The sequence below is a fragment of the Mustela nivalis genome, assembly GCF_964662115.1.
Source record: "Mustela nivalis genome assembly, chromosome: 4".
NCBI classification, from domain to species: domain Eukaryota; kingdom Metazoa; phylum Chordata; class Mammalia; order Carnivora; family Mustelidae; genus Mustela; species Mustela nivalis.
Genome location: NC_139023.1, coordinates 95149462 through 95167255, shown reverse-complemented (window position 1 = coordinate 95167255; position 17794 = coordinate 95149462). Strand labels below are relative to the sequence as shown.

The window sequence follows — 17794 nt, the reverse complement described above, 5'->3', positions numbered from 1 at the left end:
CTGAGTATTTAAAGTTTTCAACATGATTACACAATGCATCTTTCATGTTTTCTGTAGAAAACAATCCCTTTTCTGAAGATGGTTTAAGGCAGAGTCCCTCATCTTTCAGAAGAGGTCCTAAGTTAAATGGGATAAAGGAAATTACCCCATTTTATATGCTGTGAAGCCGAGCCTCAGAAAGAATCCTCCGTGGTGGCTGACCTGAGACTCACACCTGAGTCTCTGTGATTCCAGAGCCCAGATGCCGGGCCACTGCATATAATGCCTTCATTTGTGTTGTTGGATTTCTCAAACTCTGGTTCTCCACGAGGCCCCCTCCAAGAATCTGGTTGAGAAGTCAAGCTATCTCTAATAGTTATATAACTTAAATAGCAGCTAATGCACTGTACTTCCACCACAAGGTATGTTATCGAGATACAAAAGCATAATCATCTTAACCACTTTGCCTGAACAGTTTCTTTTTTTAGACTTCTTTCTGGTGAACTTTAAAATAACTCGGCATCCCAACTACAGTAGTTAGTTCCCACCCCCAACCCCGAAAGGCAGTCTTTTCATGCTACTTCTTACATATCCAAAATTGCAAGGTCTCTGTTGGATATTCAGTATCTTAATACTAGCTAAGTAGATTTAACAAATCAAAGTATCATTCGACTCAAGGTCCTAGCCAAAACCAGAAAGCACTTTCACATTTGATCATTTGAATATAGATTATTAAAGGATTTATTTCTAAGATTGTAGGTGGACTATAGGGAAGGCATGAGGGGTTAGTATAGTCTTCCAGGAGCTAGGAATAGAAGAGCTCATGACCAATCCCACCACAGCAAGGTGAGAGTTGATGTACCAAGACTTCAAAGGAGAGAATTGGATGGCCAGGGCTGTTTTTGGCTTGAGTGTAACCTTTGGTGAAGAGACACAGCCAGGCTGAGATTTTTTACAGAATGGTTGTCTTGCTGTGTTCCCCATACCCAGCCAGAAGCCAGAGGGCAAGGTAGCCCCCTACGACAACCTAGAGTGCTTTTTCTGTCCAACATGGAGCAGAGGGGAGAAAGGTAGAACATGGATCTGGAGGGTAAAGTGATGATATCTAGCATAGAAATTTCAGAATGTTGGGACGGGAAGAGAGTTGTAACCCAGATGAATTGTATTTATTAGGAGGAAAGCATAATCCAGAGTGATGGTCCTGGAAACAGAGACAAAAAATAGGCTCTTAGAGTTCTGGATAAATCAGAAGCTTTTGAAGTCCTCTTAACTACTCACCACTTCTCATTTTCTCTGACTGTCACCTACCTTTTCAACATCTCTCCTTAGGACAACCTTTTTCTCCCTTAAGCTTGAAATCTTCAGCTAATTTCTGTACTCAGGATTTCATTTTCTCTCTCACTTCTTGCCCATTCTTACAACCCACCCACTCTCCTTTCTGTCCATGCCACCCAAGAGAAGTAAAATCCAAGAGACAGAAGGAATTTGAGGATTGTTCTGGAATCAGAAACTACCTGAGAAGTATCAAGGTCAGAAAGTTGTATAAATAACAACATAGAGTTGGGCCATAATTTTGTTTGACTCCATTTTAATGCTATTATTGTTAATAATCAATTTCATCTCTAAGAAATAATTGTGTAATTTGGGTTGAAAAATTTGTACGGAAACCTTTAGAAGAATGTGAAAAAAAAATGTCTATGAGCCACAGGAGGTGTTTTAGGAGGATTTATAAAAATAGTGAAATTCAAGAGATCAAAGATGGACAAATCAGATTAAGAATTTGGGGGTAAAAGTTCTGTTAGGACAACCAAAATGAAGATAATTTAGTGATACCATCTCAGCCTTGTGGTTCCAAGCAAGTAGGGCTTTTAAGTTCAACAATTGCTGCAAAATCCGCTTTTGCATCTTCCTGAATATGAAAACAACACAGGACCAGCAGCATGTTGTTTCACATTGAACCTCTGCATGTGAGATCTCTCTTGCCCTCTCCCTCTCCATTTCTTCCCTATATTTCTTTGTCGCTCTAGCCCTCTGTTGAGATCTCTCACTGTCTTGTTTTCTCTCTCTTCTCTATCATTTAACCAGTAGCAATTCTATTACGGATCTCTTGAGGCAGTAGGAATGAGATCAGGAAACGTTCTCTTTGCAGCGGCAAAAAAGACAATCTTGACTTTTTTTTTTTTTTACGTTAACTCCAGATTAATTCTTTAATTCTTTTGGCAGGATGGTTTGACACCCCTTCACTGTGCTGCAAGGAGTGGGCATGACCAAGTGGTAGAGCTTCTGCTGGAACGGGGTGCTCCCTTGCTGGCAAGGACTAAGGTGGGTCATTAGGAGTAAGATGGGATCTAAGGAACTCTTTAAGCCACTCTTCTAAAAGTCTCTGTTCTTCTTGAAATCAAAGCATCAGGCCAACATTTTCTAGTTACTCAATAATTATGTGCTAGGAATGAGGAATATATATGAAACTGTTTGAAAATTATTTAAAATTAAGAAATACATGCATTAAGATGTATTGATTGTATACCTTCAGGTTCTTCCTATGTTTTTACCTGCTACTCTTTCTACATTTGGTGGACATTTGAATATACTCTATGTAGATGAGTGATGTAAATGAGCATGTTGTATATAAATGAGAATATTTCTTATGTTCTATAGGTATACTTTTATGATTCTATAAGATTATGTAAAATACATATAAAATTGTCTTAAAGTAGCACAGTTAGCAATACAAGATAATCTTTTAGCTCTCCAGTCTTTATCTCTTAGGCAATACGAGTAAAAAGAAAGACTTACCAGTGGTGTTGGATGATTATATTCAGGATTAGTAGGTGATATGGAAAGCACAATCTAGGATAGGCCATCTACAAAGAACCATTAAACAAGCATAATGTTCTCCATGTCTCAGTACATCTAGCATTTCTTGTCTTTTGTCATCAGTATGCTCAACCATGAAGAAAACTCTGATGGAAAACCCCACTGGGAGCTGATTTGTTGGAGTTTTTCATTATAAGATATATTTTTCAAGCGTTATTACTGCATAGGTCCCCATTTTTTGGTGTGTCGTTTTTTTTTTTTTTTTTGAAGATTTTTATTTATTTATTTGACAGACAGAGATCACAAGTAGGCAGAGAGGCAGGCAGCGAGAGAGAGGGGGAAGCAGTATCCCTGCTGAGCAGAGAGCCCGACGTGGGGCTCGATCCCAGGACCCCGGGATTATGACCTCAGCTGAAGGCAGAGGCTTTAACCCACTGAGCCACCCAGGCGCCCCTAAGTCCCCATTTTTTTGCCAAAAAAATATCAGGAGACACAAATATAATGATAATTACACAGAACTGTTTAATAAGATATGCTGTAACCCTCAGATCCTCAGTACAACAAGAATTTAGACAAAGGACACTTCTTACATTTTCTCTGTATTCCACCTCTACTATAGCCCCTGAACAGGGTTGGTACCAACCGATGCTCTTACCAGGGTAAGCTGAGAAAAATCAGACAGCCAACATTAGCAAGTCTTTTTCAGTTTATATTTTAATTGAATATTTATTTGAAATTATTTAGAGCAAAAACCAATCCACACATTTTTAAAATATGTGTAGGTGAACCTAATCTAAAGATGTGTCCGACAGGCCATGAAATGGTGACTTCAAATTGTATGTAGTATTTTCACTCTCAGACTGATACCATGAGTGTTGTAGAGTTTTATCTTTAAAATGTGACATTTGGAGCTGAGTAATGCAGAGATAATTGACTGTGGAAAGGTTTTGTTTTATTTATTTATTTATTTACTTATTTATTTGTGAGCGAGAGAGAGGAAGAGCATGAGCTGGGGTGGGGAGTGGCGGGGAAGCAGGAGCAGAGGGAGAAGGAGAAGCAGGCTTTCCACTGAGCAGGGAGCCCAATGTGGGGCTCAACCCTGAGATCATGACCTGAGTTAAAGGCAGACACTTAACCAACTGAGCCACACAGCTGCCCCTGTAGAAAGTTTTATTGAGTAAACTGATTGAAATTTAAATGGAAGCAAAAAAATTTCGCCAGTCATGTTACAACCAATCAAAAGCATCTATCGAATTGAGAATAGACAGATTTGCTCTCCCACAAACTATTAAATAATCTTATCTACAGAGTTCACCTATAATTGTCATGTCACTATTGAAACCAATGGGATTACCTAGATGAAATTTTTTTATAGGCCTTCTTATAATCTCAAACATCATGTATATGTAGGGATCTAGCATAGAATGTCTGTGGCTGCATGATTATATCCACTTTTATTCAGTCATTCATTCATCCACACATCCACTATCAGAGTAAGTAGCTACAGTGTGCCAGGCAGTGTTCTGATCAGTGAGGAATTGTCAAGATAACTATCAAGATAAATGACACACAGTATATTTGTTCAAATATTTGTTCAAAAAGCTCAAAATTGAGTGGGTAAGATAGATAAGGAGATAACAGAAAGTAGAGCTGTGTTCAGAGTAGAGAACACAGAGAAGATGAACTAACCAGGTGGGGGAGATGATACCATTTTAGCCAGAAAGTAGAATGGGTGTCTAAGGCCAGACTCTGCTTCCCCTTCCATTAAAACTCCCAGTTCTGAATCATCCATTATTCTTCCCTGAAGCAAATATTCATCTATCTAGTTGTCACTCCACCTCATTTTTGGAAAATGGCAAACTACGACTCTTCTCTACAACCCCTATTCTAATTCATGTAGACTTTAATGATCGTAGAGCAGTAGATAATCTTTCTAGTGGACCTCTCAGTTTGGTAGCTGTAAACCCTCTGGAATTTCTGTTGTAACCTCTGCCTTTCCAAACACTGCCTCTAGATTTCGGCCTCCTTTCTCTGGGACCCCAACTCCAAAAATGTGTTTATTCTCCTGAGTCTGTCAGCCATTGTTTTATTGTCTCTTATTCACCTTATGCCCTCGCCTCTGCCCAACAGAACTATTCATACCCTGACAGTCATACTCCTTTGTCATACTCCCTTGCTATATTTTACCCTGAGTAAATCCAACTCGCATTCTTGCAGCTGAGTGTGGTGGTGGGAAACACCCAACTGTTTGGGTGCTGCCTGGGCTGGCTTTAAATTCATGATTGCTTACCTCAGTTTACCCTTTAATGCTGCCTGACAATCGGTATTTTTCCCAAGTATATTTACTCTCATTCCCTGCTGCCTTATTATTCTATACTTTTTTCTTTCTTTAGTCTTCTTGGAGTTCTTTCCTTGTCTTCACTTTCCAAGCACTGAAACAATTGTCTTCCTATCTACCCAATTACAGGAATCAGCTCATATAGTCTATGTTCTCTCCTACTGCTATCATCTGACATGGTTGTTTGCTCCTCCCTTCTCAAAACACCTTCCTTTCCTAATTTGCCTTCTAGAACATTACACCCAGACTCTGTCTTCACTTCTGCTCAGTCTCTTTTCCTGTTTCCTCTTCCTTCCCAAGTCTCAGAGTGTTAGAACCCCCAGAGCACACTCTTTGTGTATTTGTTTATCTGTACTCACTAAGAAATCTCATCCAGTTTCATCTTTAAATACTTCTATACACTGAAGACACACAACTCTGTAGCTCCAGAATTCTGTATTGTAGATGTCAACTCACTATTGCTGCGCAGATGTCTACTGTGCATCTCCAATTTAGTAAGTTCGAAACTCAGCTGCTGATATTTTCCCCACCTTATTTCTAATCCCCTTGTAGTCTTATCTCAACTAATGGCCATCACGTTCTTTCAGTTTCTCAGGTCAAACTCCGTATGTAGTTCTTGGCTCTTCTCTCTGCTCATAACCTGTCACTAAACCTTGTCACATCTGCCTTCAAGATATCTCATAATCCAGCAATTTCTTAACAGTCTAATAACCATTGCCCTGGTCCTGATCACCATCAGTCCTACCTGGATTGATTGCAAAAGGCTCTAACTGTCCCCCCGCCCCTTTTCTCTTTTAAGCCTGTTCAGTATATTCTCAGCACAGCAACAGAGTAATCCTGTTTCCTAAACCTTCCACGAGCTCCCCCATCTCACTCGAGGTGTGAGTCAAAAACTCTGTTCTGACTAGCAGGTTTCTTACCTGAGTTTCCCTCCTTATTCACCTGCCTTTAGCTGCATCCTCCGCTCTACTCTTCATCAGTCACGCTGGGTATGGTCTCAACAGGACATGCCTGTTTTTGCCCCCCCCCCCCCCCCGAGATTCTCCTCCCAGATCAGCAGGGCCTGCTCTCTTACTGTCATCATGTCTTTCATTAAAAATCACCTTCTCAGTGAGGCCATTTCTGGCTAGCCTATCCATAATGCACTCCTATACACAAACTCCCTTGGTTATCCTGTGCTTTAGTTTTCCTCTTCACACTAGTAGTCTTCTAACATACTATTTTAATACTTAATTCTTTTTGAATTGTCTGACTCCTGGCTAAAATGGGACCTTCATGAAGACAGGGGTTCCTAGGCTGTGGTACTCCATGTTGTACCTCACTACTCAATCATACTTGAGTAGGTGCTTAGCAAATATTTGTAAAATGTGCCACAGAATTAAATGGTGAAGATTTTCTTTTCCACATAGCTTTTAAGTGGATCAAACAACACTGAAGATTGATGGAATATCAGAGAAACATGCCACCCATCCCTCCAAACATTGCCAAGGCTGAATTTCTCCTATACTTCGCCCTTGTGCTACCTTTCCCCCAGTGCATACATACCTTCTTATCAACCTGCTGTTCTTTCTCAGTTAATTTTCTAAGTTTTTTAAATATAAAAGCAGTAATTATGAGTGAAGAGTATTTCAAAAACCAAGAAAGTATGCTAATAATTTCAAAATCACATCCACTTCTACCACCCACAAACCACCACAATTAAGGTATTTGATTTGAGTTCTCCCTCGTTGTTGAAATCACCTTCCTTGTTGAAAATATTGGGCCATTGGCAGATTCTGGCTTTTTATCTAGACACAGTTTTTGCTTCTTTGAATGTAATGACTGCCAAGCTGGATACTTGGTCAACAATTACTTCCTAGTGACTGTATTTGCATTATTTGCATTGATTATTAAGAAAAGACCATATTCCCCTCACTTTAATGGGCATATTTTTTCTAACTTAGTTTATTCCCTAATTTTCATATTTTTTTCTTGTAAGCTTAATTATTTAACTTTAAAAAACAAGAGTCTCACCTAGACTGGTAATCCTCAGTGAATATGTCCCTGCTATTGACCTTGTCCAAGAAGTAAGACTAAAGCTGTTTTGGGCAGTATCACTTATGACAAGTTTATATTATCCTCAAAGTTTAAAAATTGGGACACATGGTCTACATTTGCTTCACACTTTTCTAGCTCTTATCTGACTGCTTTCTTCAAGTTTAATTCATGTCTCATGATAGGAAGAAGGAATCATAGAATTTCAGAGCAACATGGATCTAAGAGATGATCGAAACCCCTTTCTTTCCCTCATGCACCCACTTGCTCCTCCCTCATCTGCACCCCCCTCCATTTCGAAGTAAAGAAACTCTTACAGAGAGACTAACTGAATGGAATCGAATATAAATAATTTGAACCTCAGCTAGCACTTGTTTTGTATATCTAATATTGCCTTAATAATTGTGAGATCCATCTGAATTGTCACATAATACTATGTATTCATTCTTAAAAGGTATATTAATTTGTGTTTTTGCCCAAGAATAGCATAACTATGAAATTAAATGTTCTCTTAGCTTCCCTTGGCACCACACATAATCCACCATACATGTAGATGTCAAAGGGAGATTATTTTTTTTCCTCTGCCACGCACTATGCTAAATATCAAGAATTGACACTGCTATGTTTTACAACCTGGAAATCATGGCTGAAATGTGGGCTTGGTTTTGTTTTGTTTTGACGTACAGAATGGGCTGTCTCCACTTCACATGGCTGCACAGGGGGACCACGTGGAATGTGTGAAGCACCTGTTACAGCACAAGGCGCCTGTTGACGATGTCACCCTAGACTACCTGACAGCCCTCCATGTTGCTGCACACTGTGGCCACTACCGTGTGACCAAACTCCTTCTGGACAAGAGAGCCAATCCAAACGCCAGAGCCCTGGTAACCTGGCCTAGTTCGCATTAACAGAATATAGATCGAGACAAATATACCACAGGGATTGACCAGTGCACACCAGCCAAAGCATGGCTTCAGATACATAGTTAATTCTAAGTTCATTAGCTCCCACAAGTGGCCTACCTACTTCATGCCTTCATAGTTTGCTGTTAAATGATGGGGAGCAAGGACAGATTTAGGAAAACACCAAGGTAACATTTCCACGACTAGCGAGCTGCAGATAGATATGAAACCTCTGGAGTGATAAGCAATTGTAAGTGGAAAATAGGAAATTATAAAATAAATTCTAAACACCTCGATATAGAGTCAGAATAAAAGTGTAAAAAAGTTGAATGTTTTTAATCTCTATTTGGAAAAAAAAAAGGCATTTAACATAGAGTAAAATGTAAGCCTATATAGTGTTCACTTAGAGGATTTCCTTATTGACCTCATTCCCTAAACACGGTCTAATGTAAAAGTGATGCTTAGCATTTTACTGTTCTGGGAAGCATTTTATATACATTATTCCAGGAATTGCTCAAGTGAATCTACACAAGGTGGTCCCTAGAGCAGCCTCTGTATTTCCCAAGGTCTAATATTGAATAAATCTTCCTTGCTTCACTTACATTCTAACAATAATCATTGGAAGTATTAGGCATGCGCTAATTTATGCTCTTGTTTCCTAATTCTCAAACTAAAAGCAATCGTTTTACCCTATACATTTATATAGTTAATGTTGGTTAAATTAGTCTTCAGACAATATTTAAAATGAGAGAATGCTGTGAGAATTATTAAATAATAAATCTTATTTTTATTAGAAAATTTTCTATTGGAATCCATTTATTCCTAAATGCCCAGGAAGCAAATATACTTTTAAGTTTATTTGCAATTATGAGAGGATACTTATTTTCTCATAAGGAAGAAAATACGCATTTTCAACTGGGTAGTGGTCAATAGCTTATAAAACATTATAGTCTCATAATTTAAAAATCATTTGAGTGCTACACATACTTTTGGCTATTTATGTCCAGCTTACTACATAGCTCATAGACAGGAAATGACTTAACAAACATTGTGAAGAGTACTAAGTCATTAGGTTAAGTAAGACAGTATACTTTCATGGGAACTGCTAAGTGTAGAAGAATATTGACTGATGATCAGTCTCCACTGAGATAAGCAAAATAATTAATTGGCAGAATAGATACAACTATTCTACATAGGATCATTGTTCAAGTAAAAATATAATACTTACACATAAGGATTAAGCATGGGACTAGTTAACAAATTTTTACGTACTTATCCCCAGTTCCTGCACATTGCCTAGTTTGGAAAGTTAAAAATGTCTTAGAGAATTCTCCACATTCCTTTGCCTCTGAGACATATCTTCTTCCAGTTATTTCTGAAATTCTCCATTCTTTTCTTGAAAATATTTAAGAACTTAATGACCACGTTTTTATAAAATAAAATGTATCTGCTTGGCATTTGTTATAAAAACTTTTTAATATAAGAAATATAACTTCCGGATGTAAAATATTATCAGTGTAGTGGGTTTTGGTAATATATAGCAAATCCTTACAAAAATTTCTTAATGGAAGATATATAACTTTTGAATATAAAAAATTATGAATGCAAATAATGATTTCTGCTAATTTGCAACACCCCCTCCAAGAAGAAAATGGTAGCAGTGCTGAAACATTTGTTGTAGAGACAGTCATGCCTGTAGTTGAAGTAAAACAGACCAACAATTTGTAGCTTTAAGAAATGGCCTTTCATCAGAAAAATACATGCTTATCTTCCACGGACCTTCAAGTCATTTCACAACCCGACCCATCAGTATTCCTGAAAACACCTTAGAACTTCTATATCATTGCCTCTCTGGTTTTCCTTCTTTGCAGAGCAGGCCCATGTCGTTTTCTTCACTTCTGTTTTTCTCGATGAGCACACAAAAAGAATTGCATACAGGCCCGCCACATAGCAGCCAAGTTCAGTGCCTACAGGAACACCCACACCCACTTCTCCTCGCAAATCCCAGCACCTACACAGCTCAGAAGAAATGGTGAACATTATGTGACGATGTAACATTACTGCCTGCCATGTGCCAGCATGGAGTTGTGTGAGGATCGTTTCTGCATGTTTTCAACTAACTTGATTGTCTTTTGCACAGAATGGTTTTACTCCACTGCACATTGCCTGCAAGAAAAACCGCATCAAAGTCATGGAACTGCTGGTGAAATATGGGGCTTCAATTCAAGCTATAACAGAGGTAGAACAATGTTTCAGCTTGTCACGAAACATTCCTTCTCTTACTCCTTCTTCCCCTTCCTGTCACCCATCCTCTGTCCTCTTCACTCAAGTCTTATTTATCTGACGAAATCCCCAGAGCCCCCACCGGTGCAGAGGAGTAAAACTGCTGTTGCTTTGTTTCGCAGTCTGGCCTCACACCAATACATGTGGCTGCCTTCATGGGCCACTTGAACATTGTCCTCCTTCTGCTGCAGAACGGAGCCTCTCCAGATGTCACTAACATTGTGAGTATGGCTTGGGTCAGAATAACCACAGGGAGAGAGAGCGAGAGGAAGAGAGGATGGCTGTGTGTAGGGATGTTTGTGTGTATGTCATCAAGGAGAGCGGCTGAGCTTTGAGCAGGGCCTCCGTAATCCCAGGTTACCGAAATACTCAATAGAACTTCGCTGAGAAGTGGGTTAGGGAAACAAAATGGGAGCTGCGGAAGCTGTTTCAGCTCATTGGTGCAGATGGATTAAACACGCATCTGAGATACATTTATGAAAACGAGATACGTTTCGAATGAAGGATTGGTTGGAATAAAATCCACAGGACTTGTTCCAGTTACTTGAGTGAATTGTGTTCCTGGTAATTTTGATTAACACGTCAAGTCAGTACCACAGTCAGTCATAACAAATGGTTAACCAGAGATAGACCCATAGGAGGGATTTCTATTTGATACCAAGTTCTCCCTCCTTCAATTACAGGGATTTTTCATTTTCTAACCTTGATTTTTCATTTTGATTTGATTTTGTTGGCTAGAGTGGAATCCTCTCTTACCTGAAATAATGATACCATTGAAGCTTTTTCCTGTATTTTGAAATGAATGTTAGTCTCCAGGCAACTTTTATTCTGCCAATAACTATTGGATATCCCAGAATTCCTCTACCTAATTTATATTAGGATTTTTACTTCCAACTTCCTTATTATTTCTTTCATTTTCTTGGAGTCTGCCCCCTTAAACTTTGATCATTTAATGCAGATTTTATCCTTAATCTGTACAAGATGTAGTCATGGATTTGAAGCTAACAGGGACCACTGGAATATTGAGATTTTTCTTAAAGTATGCAATAGAAATAACTCTCCCCACATAAACATAAGTGCTTAATACTGAGTCATATTTTCAAAAGCAATTGGTTGACTATTGTTAAATTTTGTTATATCATTCCATTTGAGTTGTGGAACAGAATGTTCAGTTTCATTTTTCATTTGTATTCGTTCTCCCATTCTCATTTTTTTGCATTTTACACACTGTTTCAATGCTTGAATTTCTGATACATGGACAAAATCCATGTGAAATAAATTTATCTAGTTTAAATATTATTTAATACTCACTCTTTATATAATTCTCAGCTGGAGCATAAAACCATTAAATAACTGAAATATAGTCCATGTTTATTTCCCTAATTATAGCTTAATGGATCCTAAAGTAATAATATTATACACTAATCTTTAATTACTCAATTAAGGATAAGAGTAATTTCAAAACATGCTGGTTTGAGTTGAACTTCTAGTCACTACTTAGGACTTTAAAAGAAATCAACATCATTTTTTTTCTGTGCAGAAGTGATGAACACCTTTTTTTTTTTTAACTGAGAGCTGTATGAACTAGTAACTTTCAAGAAAAGTACTCTGTATTCTTTCTCACAATACTATATTTTCCTTATTCATATTTCATTGCCTTCAGGATCAAGGAGCAATGGTGATATTGTGTTAAATTATGTTATCATATTATAATAGTAAAATATACTAGTATATTCTATGTGATAATTTATTGAAATCCCCTAGGTTAATATTTTAGAGGGGAGAGTTTTGTAAAATCTTTTAAGAAAATCCACATGAAATGGTTGTGGGATTCTGTAGCCACTCTTAAATTGGCTCTTAACTGGCCAGTTCCAAATCATTGATGGTTATGGATTTACTCCATATTCCTATGCTCCCCCTTGGAAAAAAAAAAGTAATATAGGCTACCTGTAGATTTTTAAATTAAAATAAATAAAATATTAATTAAAACAATAAAAGTATTTATATCCTCTAGGAAGATTCTCAAATTTGTAATTGCTGTATTAAACTTATCTTCTGCCTATCACTCATTATAAAGTTCATTTTGTTTTATCTTCTCATTTGTCTATTAAACATTCTTTCTCTTCTCTTCAGTCCCCTCCAATACTCGAGAGGCACTTGTTAAAATAATCCTCTTCTCAAGATCAAGATATTTCCTCCTTTGGTTTTTGTTTGTTCTTTTTTTTTCTTTCTTTTTTTTTTTTTTGTATTATATGTCCTTCAGGGTGTAGATACCAAATAGATAGATAGAGTTGCCAGATAAAATACAGGACTTTCAATTAAATATGAATTTTAGATAAATGACAATTTTTTTTTCATATAAGTATGTCCTGTGCAATAGTGGAGACATATTTATACTAAAATAATTATTCATTCTTTGTCTGGAATTGAAATTTAATTGGTCATCCTGTATTTTTGTTTGCTAAATCTGGCAACCCTACATGTAGAGGAATTTAATATCTCTAGCACTGGGATGCCTGTGAACTTGTACATTCTCAGAACATGAGGATATAGCTAGCAGGATATAGCAGGTTGATTAAGAAACTGTGTGAACACTTACTGCCTGCTTGCTGTGTCAGAGTTGGTCATTTCCTGACCCCAAAGTACCCACCCTTGGAGCCTTTGTGTGTTGCCTGAAAATCATGTTGCATTTTTGAATGCAATGCTGTCTGTTGTGCTTTGATGCTTTCCAACTGATGCAGCCAAAGTGGAAGTCCATGTAGCTGTTGGCAAAATGTGTTTTAACAACCGAGAAGAGGGGCATGAAACTGAGTACCTGCTTTGGACGTGAGCGTACCCATTCTCTTGCCAGTCTTGTTTTTGTCTCAAAATTCACTCCAAGTGTGAGATGTACCAGTAACTCAATCAGGTGCAGATATTATTACCGCAAATCTTCCTTTCTGAAAAGCTCACAAATGCACTTTAAAACCTAGAAAGCTGAACTAGCAGTTGTAATACATCCATAATCCAAAGTATTCATTGACAACCATGGGAGTAGGAAACTAAGCACATTCAGGGCTGTTTAGAGTACAATGTGAGGTCTTAAGAAGTTTTCTCCTATAAAAATTGATGGACTCATGGCTAAGTTCACAGTTCATATTATATTTAAAATTTCCCCCAATACTTAAAGTGAATGAGCTTAAGATAAAGAAAACAAGGATATTGAGTAAGGTGAGGTGCCAAACAATCAAGAAATGGAAATTACTAAAATAACCTTTCTATATAGCTTATATCATTATAATATAGCTTTCATTTTTTATATGTAGTTATATATAAAAAAGAGTAATATAAAAGGGTAAGGACAACTTATAATGAAAATCAATTATGCCAAAGTCATTAAATAATTTTGAACAGAACCATTGCTTTAAATCGGAGAGACATGTGTGTATGTATATACAGATATATATATAACTTTTCTTTGACTATAATGTTTAATATTTTAGGTTTCATATCTAATTCATTGATTTCAAATGTATAAATAGCATAAGAATAACTCATTCCAAGTGTATAATAAGGATATTGGAAATATTAAGACTAATATTGGAAGTATTAGAAACATTTTACATTCTGAAACCAATTATTGATAAAGTTTGACTTGTAAACTAAACATATGAATCTCTCATTAACTCATGACACGTCTTTGACTTAACTTCTTGTAAAGAAACTTATTTTTGTCTTTATCTCTTGTAAAATTTAGTAAAATTGCTATACTTTTATAAGACTTAAAGTAAGAATGTGAGGGCTTTTTGTTGTTGAGTTGTTGAGTAGTTAGACCTTACCTTCATCTATTTAGACACAGGTTTTAAGTGATACAGAAAACAAATTAGAAATCATGGTTGTCCAAAGAGGAAAAAATCTTGCCATATACCCAAAGTTTGAAGACAAATATTGGTATTCCAATAATGTGATTTTATAAGCCAACACACTCCAGATACATTTACTTTGCAAAAGTCAAAACATGTCACCATTATACAAGGCCATTAGAGGATAAATGAATTATCAACAAAAAGGAAAAAAAAATTAGAGTAGACATCCAGTGTAATGCTTTCAAAATCAAATCATTTGAAATGAATTTTTCATAACTTCATAAGGAATGGGTCTCAGATACCAGGAAAAAATGAACTGTGAGCTATGTACCAAACTCAAGTTGTGCAAAGAATCAGAAGAAACTGTTTACTGGAATTAGTCAAAAGTATCCAATTACCACAACCAACTTCAAGATCAATTTAGCTTATATGGAATGGTTTACTTTACTTGGTTGAAATTGGCTTTATTTTCTAGAATGGTTATGGTGACTAGAAGTAATCATTTCGGTTCCAATGTCTTGTTTTGTTTATAACCCTAAAATTATTTGGAAGAATGAACCCCTGCCTTCTTCAGAACTACATGGGGTTTTAAAATATGTTGATTAAAACAAAAACAAAAACAAAAACCTTCTCTCTTATAGGCAGTAATTAACAGGCTTCTCAATGACAAAATTTATTTCATCTAATCATCATCCTCCATGCTACAGCTTAAGCTGCCATTTCCTGGTCAGTGTGTCGTATCTTGTTGGGGGACGAAGATACTTGAGGAATAACCTGATACCCAGTGCTGCCCACCTCAACAAATGACACTGTTAACAGATGCTTTACTCATCTCTTGGTAGTTCTCTCAAATAACTGTCTATAATCGAATATGCTCATTAATAATAGAGGGACATCCTGGGCAAATCAAATTCCTTCTGTAAACAGTCATTGTCCAGCCTTATAACGCAAAGACTAATCCAACGTGAAATACTTTATTTCAGAAGTAAATTTTGAATTCTGAAAAGGAATGACTTACGTATGGTACAAATGACATGATTTTCTTTGCACTGTGTTGACCTGGTCGTTAAGGAGTTTCTCCTTAAAATGGGATCAAGTTGTAATCACGTAGTCAAATATGATGATGACAGATTTTAGGTTTGATGGATAAAAGACAACTTCGTATCACCTAAAGCAGTTTAAGTTATGCCAGATCGACTATGAAGTTAAACTTCAGGGTATACTGGATGTCTGGGTAAGTTCCTCGTTTGTCACGGACTGAAAAAAAATGAAATAAACATTTGTTTTATCCTTATGAAGACAGGGAAGATACAAAACTGTATTTTTCCAGACTAAATAATTATGAAATAATTATGCCTTTTCATAGATTTCCTAAACCTTTGGATTGATTGCTGAGTTTCACAAAAAGGCACATTTTTATCCTTTACCATACAAGCAGTGGGTTTACTTATGACTTAATGATCTTTGTTTCCTGGCAGCGTGGGGAGACTGCATTGCACATGGCAGCCCGGGCAGGGCAGGTTGAAGTGGTCCGATGCCTACTGAGAAATGGTGCCCTTGTTGATGCCAGAGCCAGGGTAGGTGCCGGTGCTTGGGGTTCCCTCCTGTTGTGTGCATGAGTTCCATCTTTAAGAGAGAATGCTATTCCCCATTTCCTTGATTTAGAAGTGCCATTGATTGTAAATGAAAGCATCATCTCAATAGTTTTTCAGGCAGAAAAGGGAATAGTATCGTAAATATTTATAATGAAATGCACCCCAATTTCAGAAACATTAACATTTGGAAAAAATACATACTTTAGTATCTAAAAATTGTGGCATTGACTAACATAGTAATTTTTTAACCTATGAAAATATTTTTACATATATTTTTTCTTTACATGAATTTTTTTTAAAATGACCTATATTATAGAGATACTATGAGTATTAAAACTGATTTCATACTATAAAGTCAATCGAATTTCCAGACATTACTTACTAGTTACTTAAAAACAAATTACATTCAAAGTTTTAATGTTGTACCTTTATCTGTTTAGTTTCTTCCTTTCTGTAATGAGCTCTACTTTTCTTCTTACTCTGATTTTATGTAGTTAAGACATTCTGCTCTTCTGCTATTCCAAAATAGAAGAATTCTGACCCTGGAGATTACTAGGAGATTACTAGTCAGATTCTCTTGTTTCTAACTGACTTCTTATTCCTTTACAGGTTGATTTTTCCTTCCTTTTTTTTTTTTTTTTTAAATTCACTTTCCAATTGCTTTTTTCACCTTCTTCTACACTGAATATACTAGCAATTTTTATTAATATACTATCTTCAATTTCCTTTTCCACATCATTCTATTACCTTCTGCACTAGCATCTTCGGGATTCTCATAGAATATCTGAAGTCTTTCTCTCCTTCAATATTTGATGTACCTAGGCTAGAACTCACTTCAACTTGAATTGTGCCATCATGATTCCCTTTTGGAAATGGTATTGTATTGGAATGAAAGCATCTGGTTAGAGTCCCATACATTGTCATTTCAGGCAAGTCTTTGTGTTTCTAGGTCTTTATCATTAAAATATAGAGGTTGGGCTTAGACACCTTGAAACTCCTTCCCAGACTTTCTTAAAATTCTCTGAATTTATGAATTTTTTAATAGCATTTTTCCACAGACCTTCATGAAAAATCCAGTGAAACATGGGCAGCTTTGACATTAATCTTGTCCTTTTGGATTTTATCTGCCTTTTTATCCAATGTGTGAGTAGTGTAATTTATGTTCTTTGGTAATCATCATCAGTATTTTACGTTATTTATTTAGAGCTTCTGTTGTTCAAACCGTATTTTTCCAAGCCATGGCATTTTTATGGTTTCTCCCTGACCCCAAGACTTTTTAAGAGCAGTTTTAGGTTCAAAGCAAATTGTGAGGAAGTTACAGAGACCTCCCGTATATGCTCCGATCCCACAGGTGCATAGGCTCCTGCATTACCAGCATTCCCCACTAGAATGGTACATTGTTATGATTGATGGACACACATCGTCACATCATAATCCCCCAACGTCCATAGTGTACATTAGGGTTTACTCTTGCTGTTGCACATTCTGCAGGTTTGGGCAAATGTATAATGACATGTATCCATCCTTATCATGCAGACTAGTTTTATTGCCCTAAAAACTTATGTGCTCTGCCTATTCTCATTTCCTTTCCAGGTTACCTGGCATTCAGCTAATTAAAAGAAAAAAAAATATATGTACTCTGAGTATCATGAACTTCATTAATTTTATCAGAAATTGTGATAATATTTCTGGTAAATGTTCGTAATCCATATTTAATAATAAAAGGGTTTCCTGTTTACCTTTCAAAATAAAACAGCTTAATATTTGTCTATATTCAGATTTTAATTTATTTTTAATGGAAATTTGCTTATTTTCATGTGTCTTTCTCAATTTTTTTTATGTTATCAATTTAACCTGTTACTGCCTTGTGCTTTTCTAGATACCATTTGAAACCCCCTCCTCCAAACTACTGGCTACAGACTCTTTACTTTGAAATATTGTAACATTTATTCATTTAAAAAAATTTTTTACACATACATTCCATCAATTCTATTGTTCTGG

The 17794-nt window shown here is 36.5% G+C and overlaps 1 protein-coding gene and 1 long non-coding RNA gene across 51 annotated transcripts in view; one reads left to right on the top strand and one right to left on the bottom strand.

The window, feature by feature from the left end:
• The window catches only part of ANK2 (ankyrin 2), a 661731-nt gene that overhangs the window by 534350 nt on the left and 109587 nt on the right, over positions 1 to 17794 (top strand). For all 50 annotated transcript variants that reach the window (XM_082727947.1, XM_082727904.1, XM_082727928.1 and 47 more), the window contains 5 exons: positions 2203 to 2301; positions 7855 to 8052; positions 10211 to 10309; positions 10476 to 10574; positions 15677 to 15775. In XM_082727947.1, the coding sequence (XP_082584073.1) occupies positions 2203 to 2301; positions 7855 to 8052; positions 10211 to 10309; positions 10476 to 10574; positions 15677 to 15775 (594 nt within the window). The remainder of the gene's footprint in view (positions 1 to 2202; positions 2302 to 7854; positions 8053 to 10210; positions 10310 to 10475; positions 10575 to 15676; positions 15776 to 17794) is intronic.
• Positions 15157 to 17794, bottom strand: part of LOC309863310 — a 28811-nt gene continuing 26173 nt past the window's right edge. Inside the window, exon 4 of the long non-coding RNA XR_014310988.1 lies at positions 15157 to 15455. This is a non-coding gene — a long non-coding RNA (uncharacterized lncRNA). The remainder of the gene's footprint in view (positions 15456 to 17794) is intronic.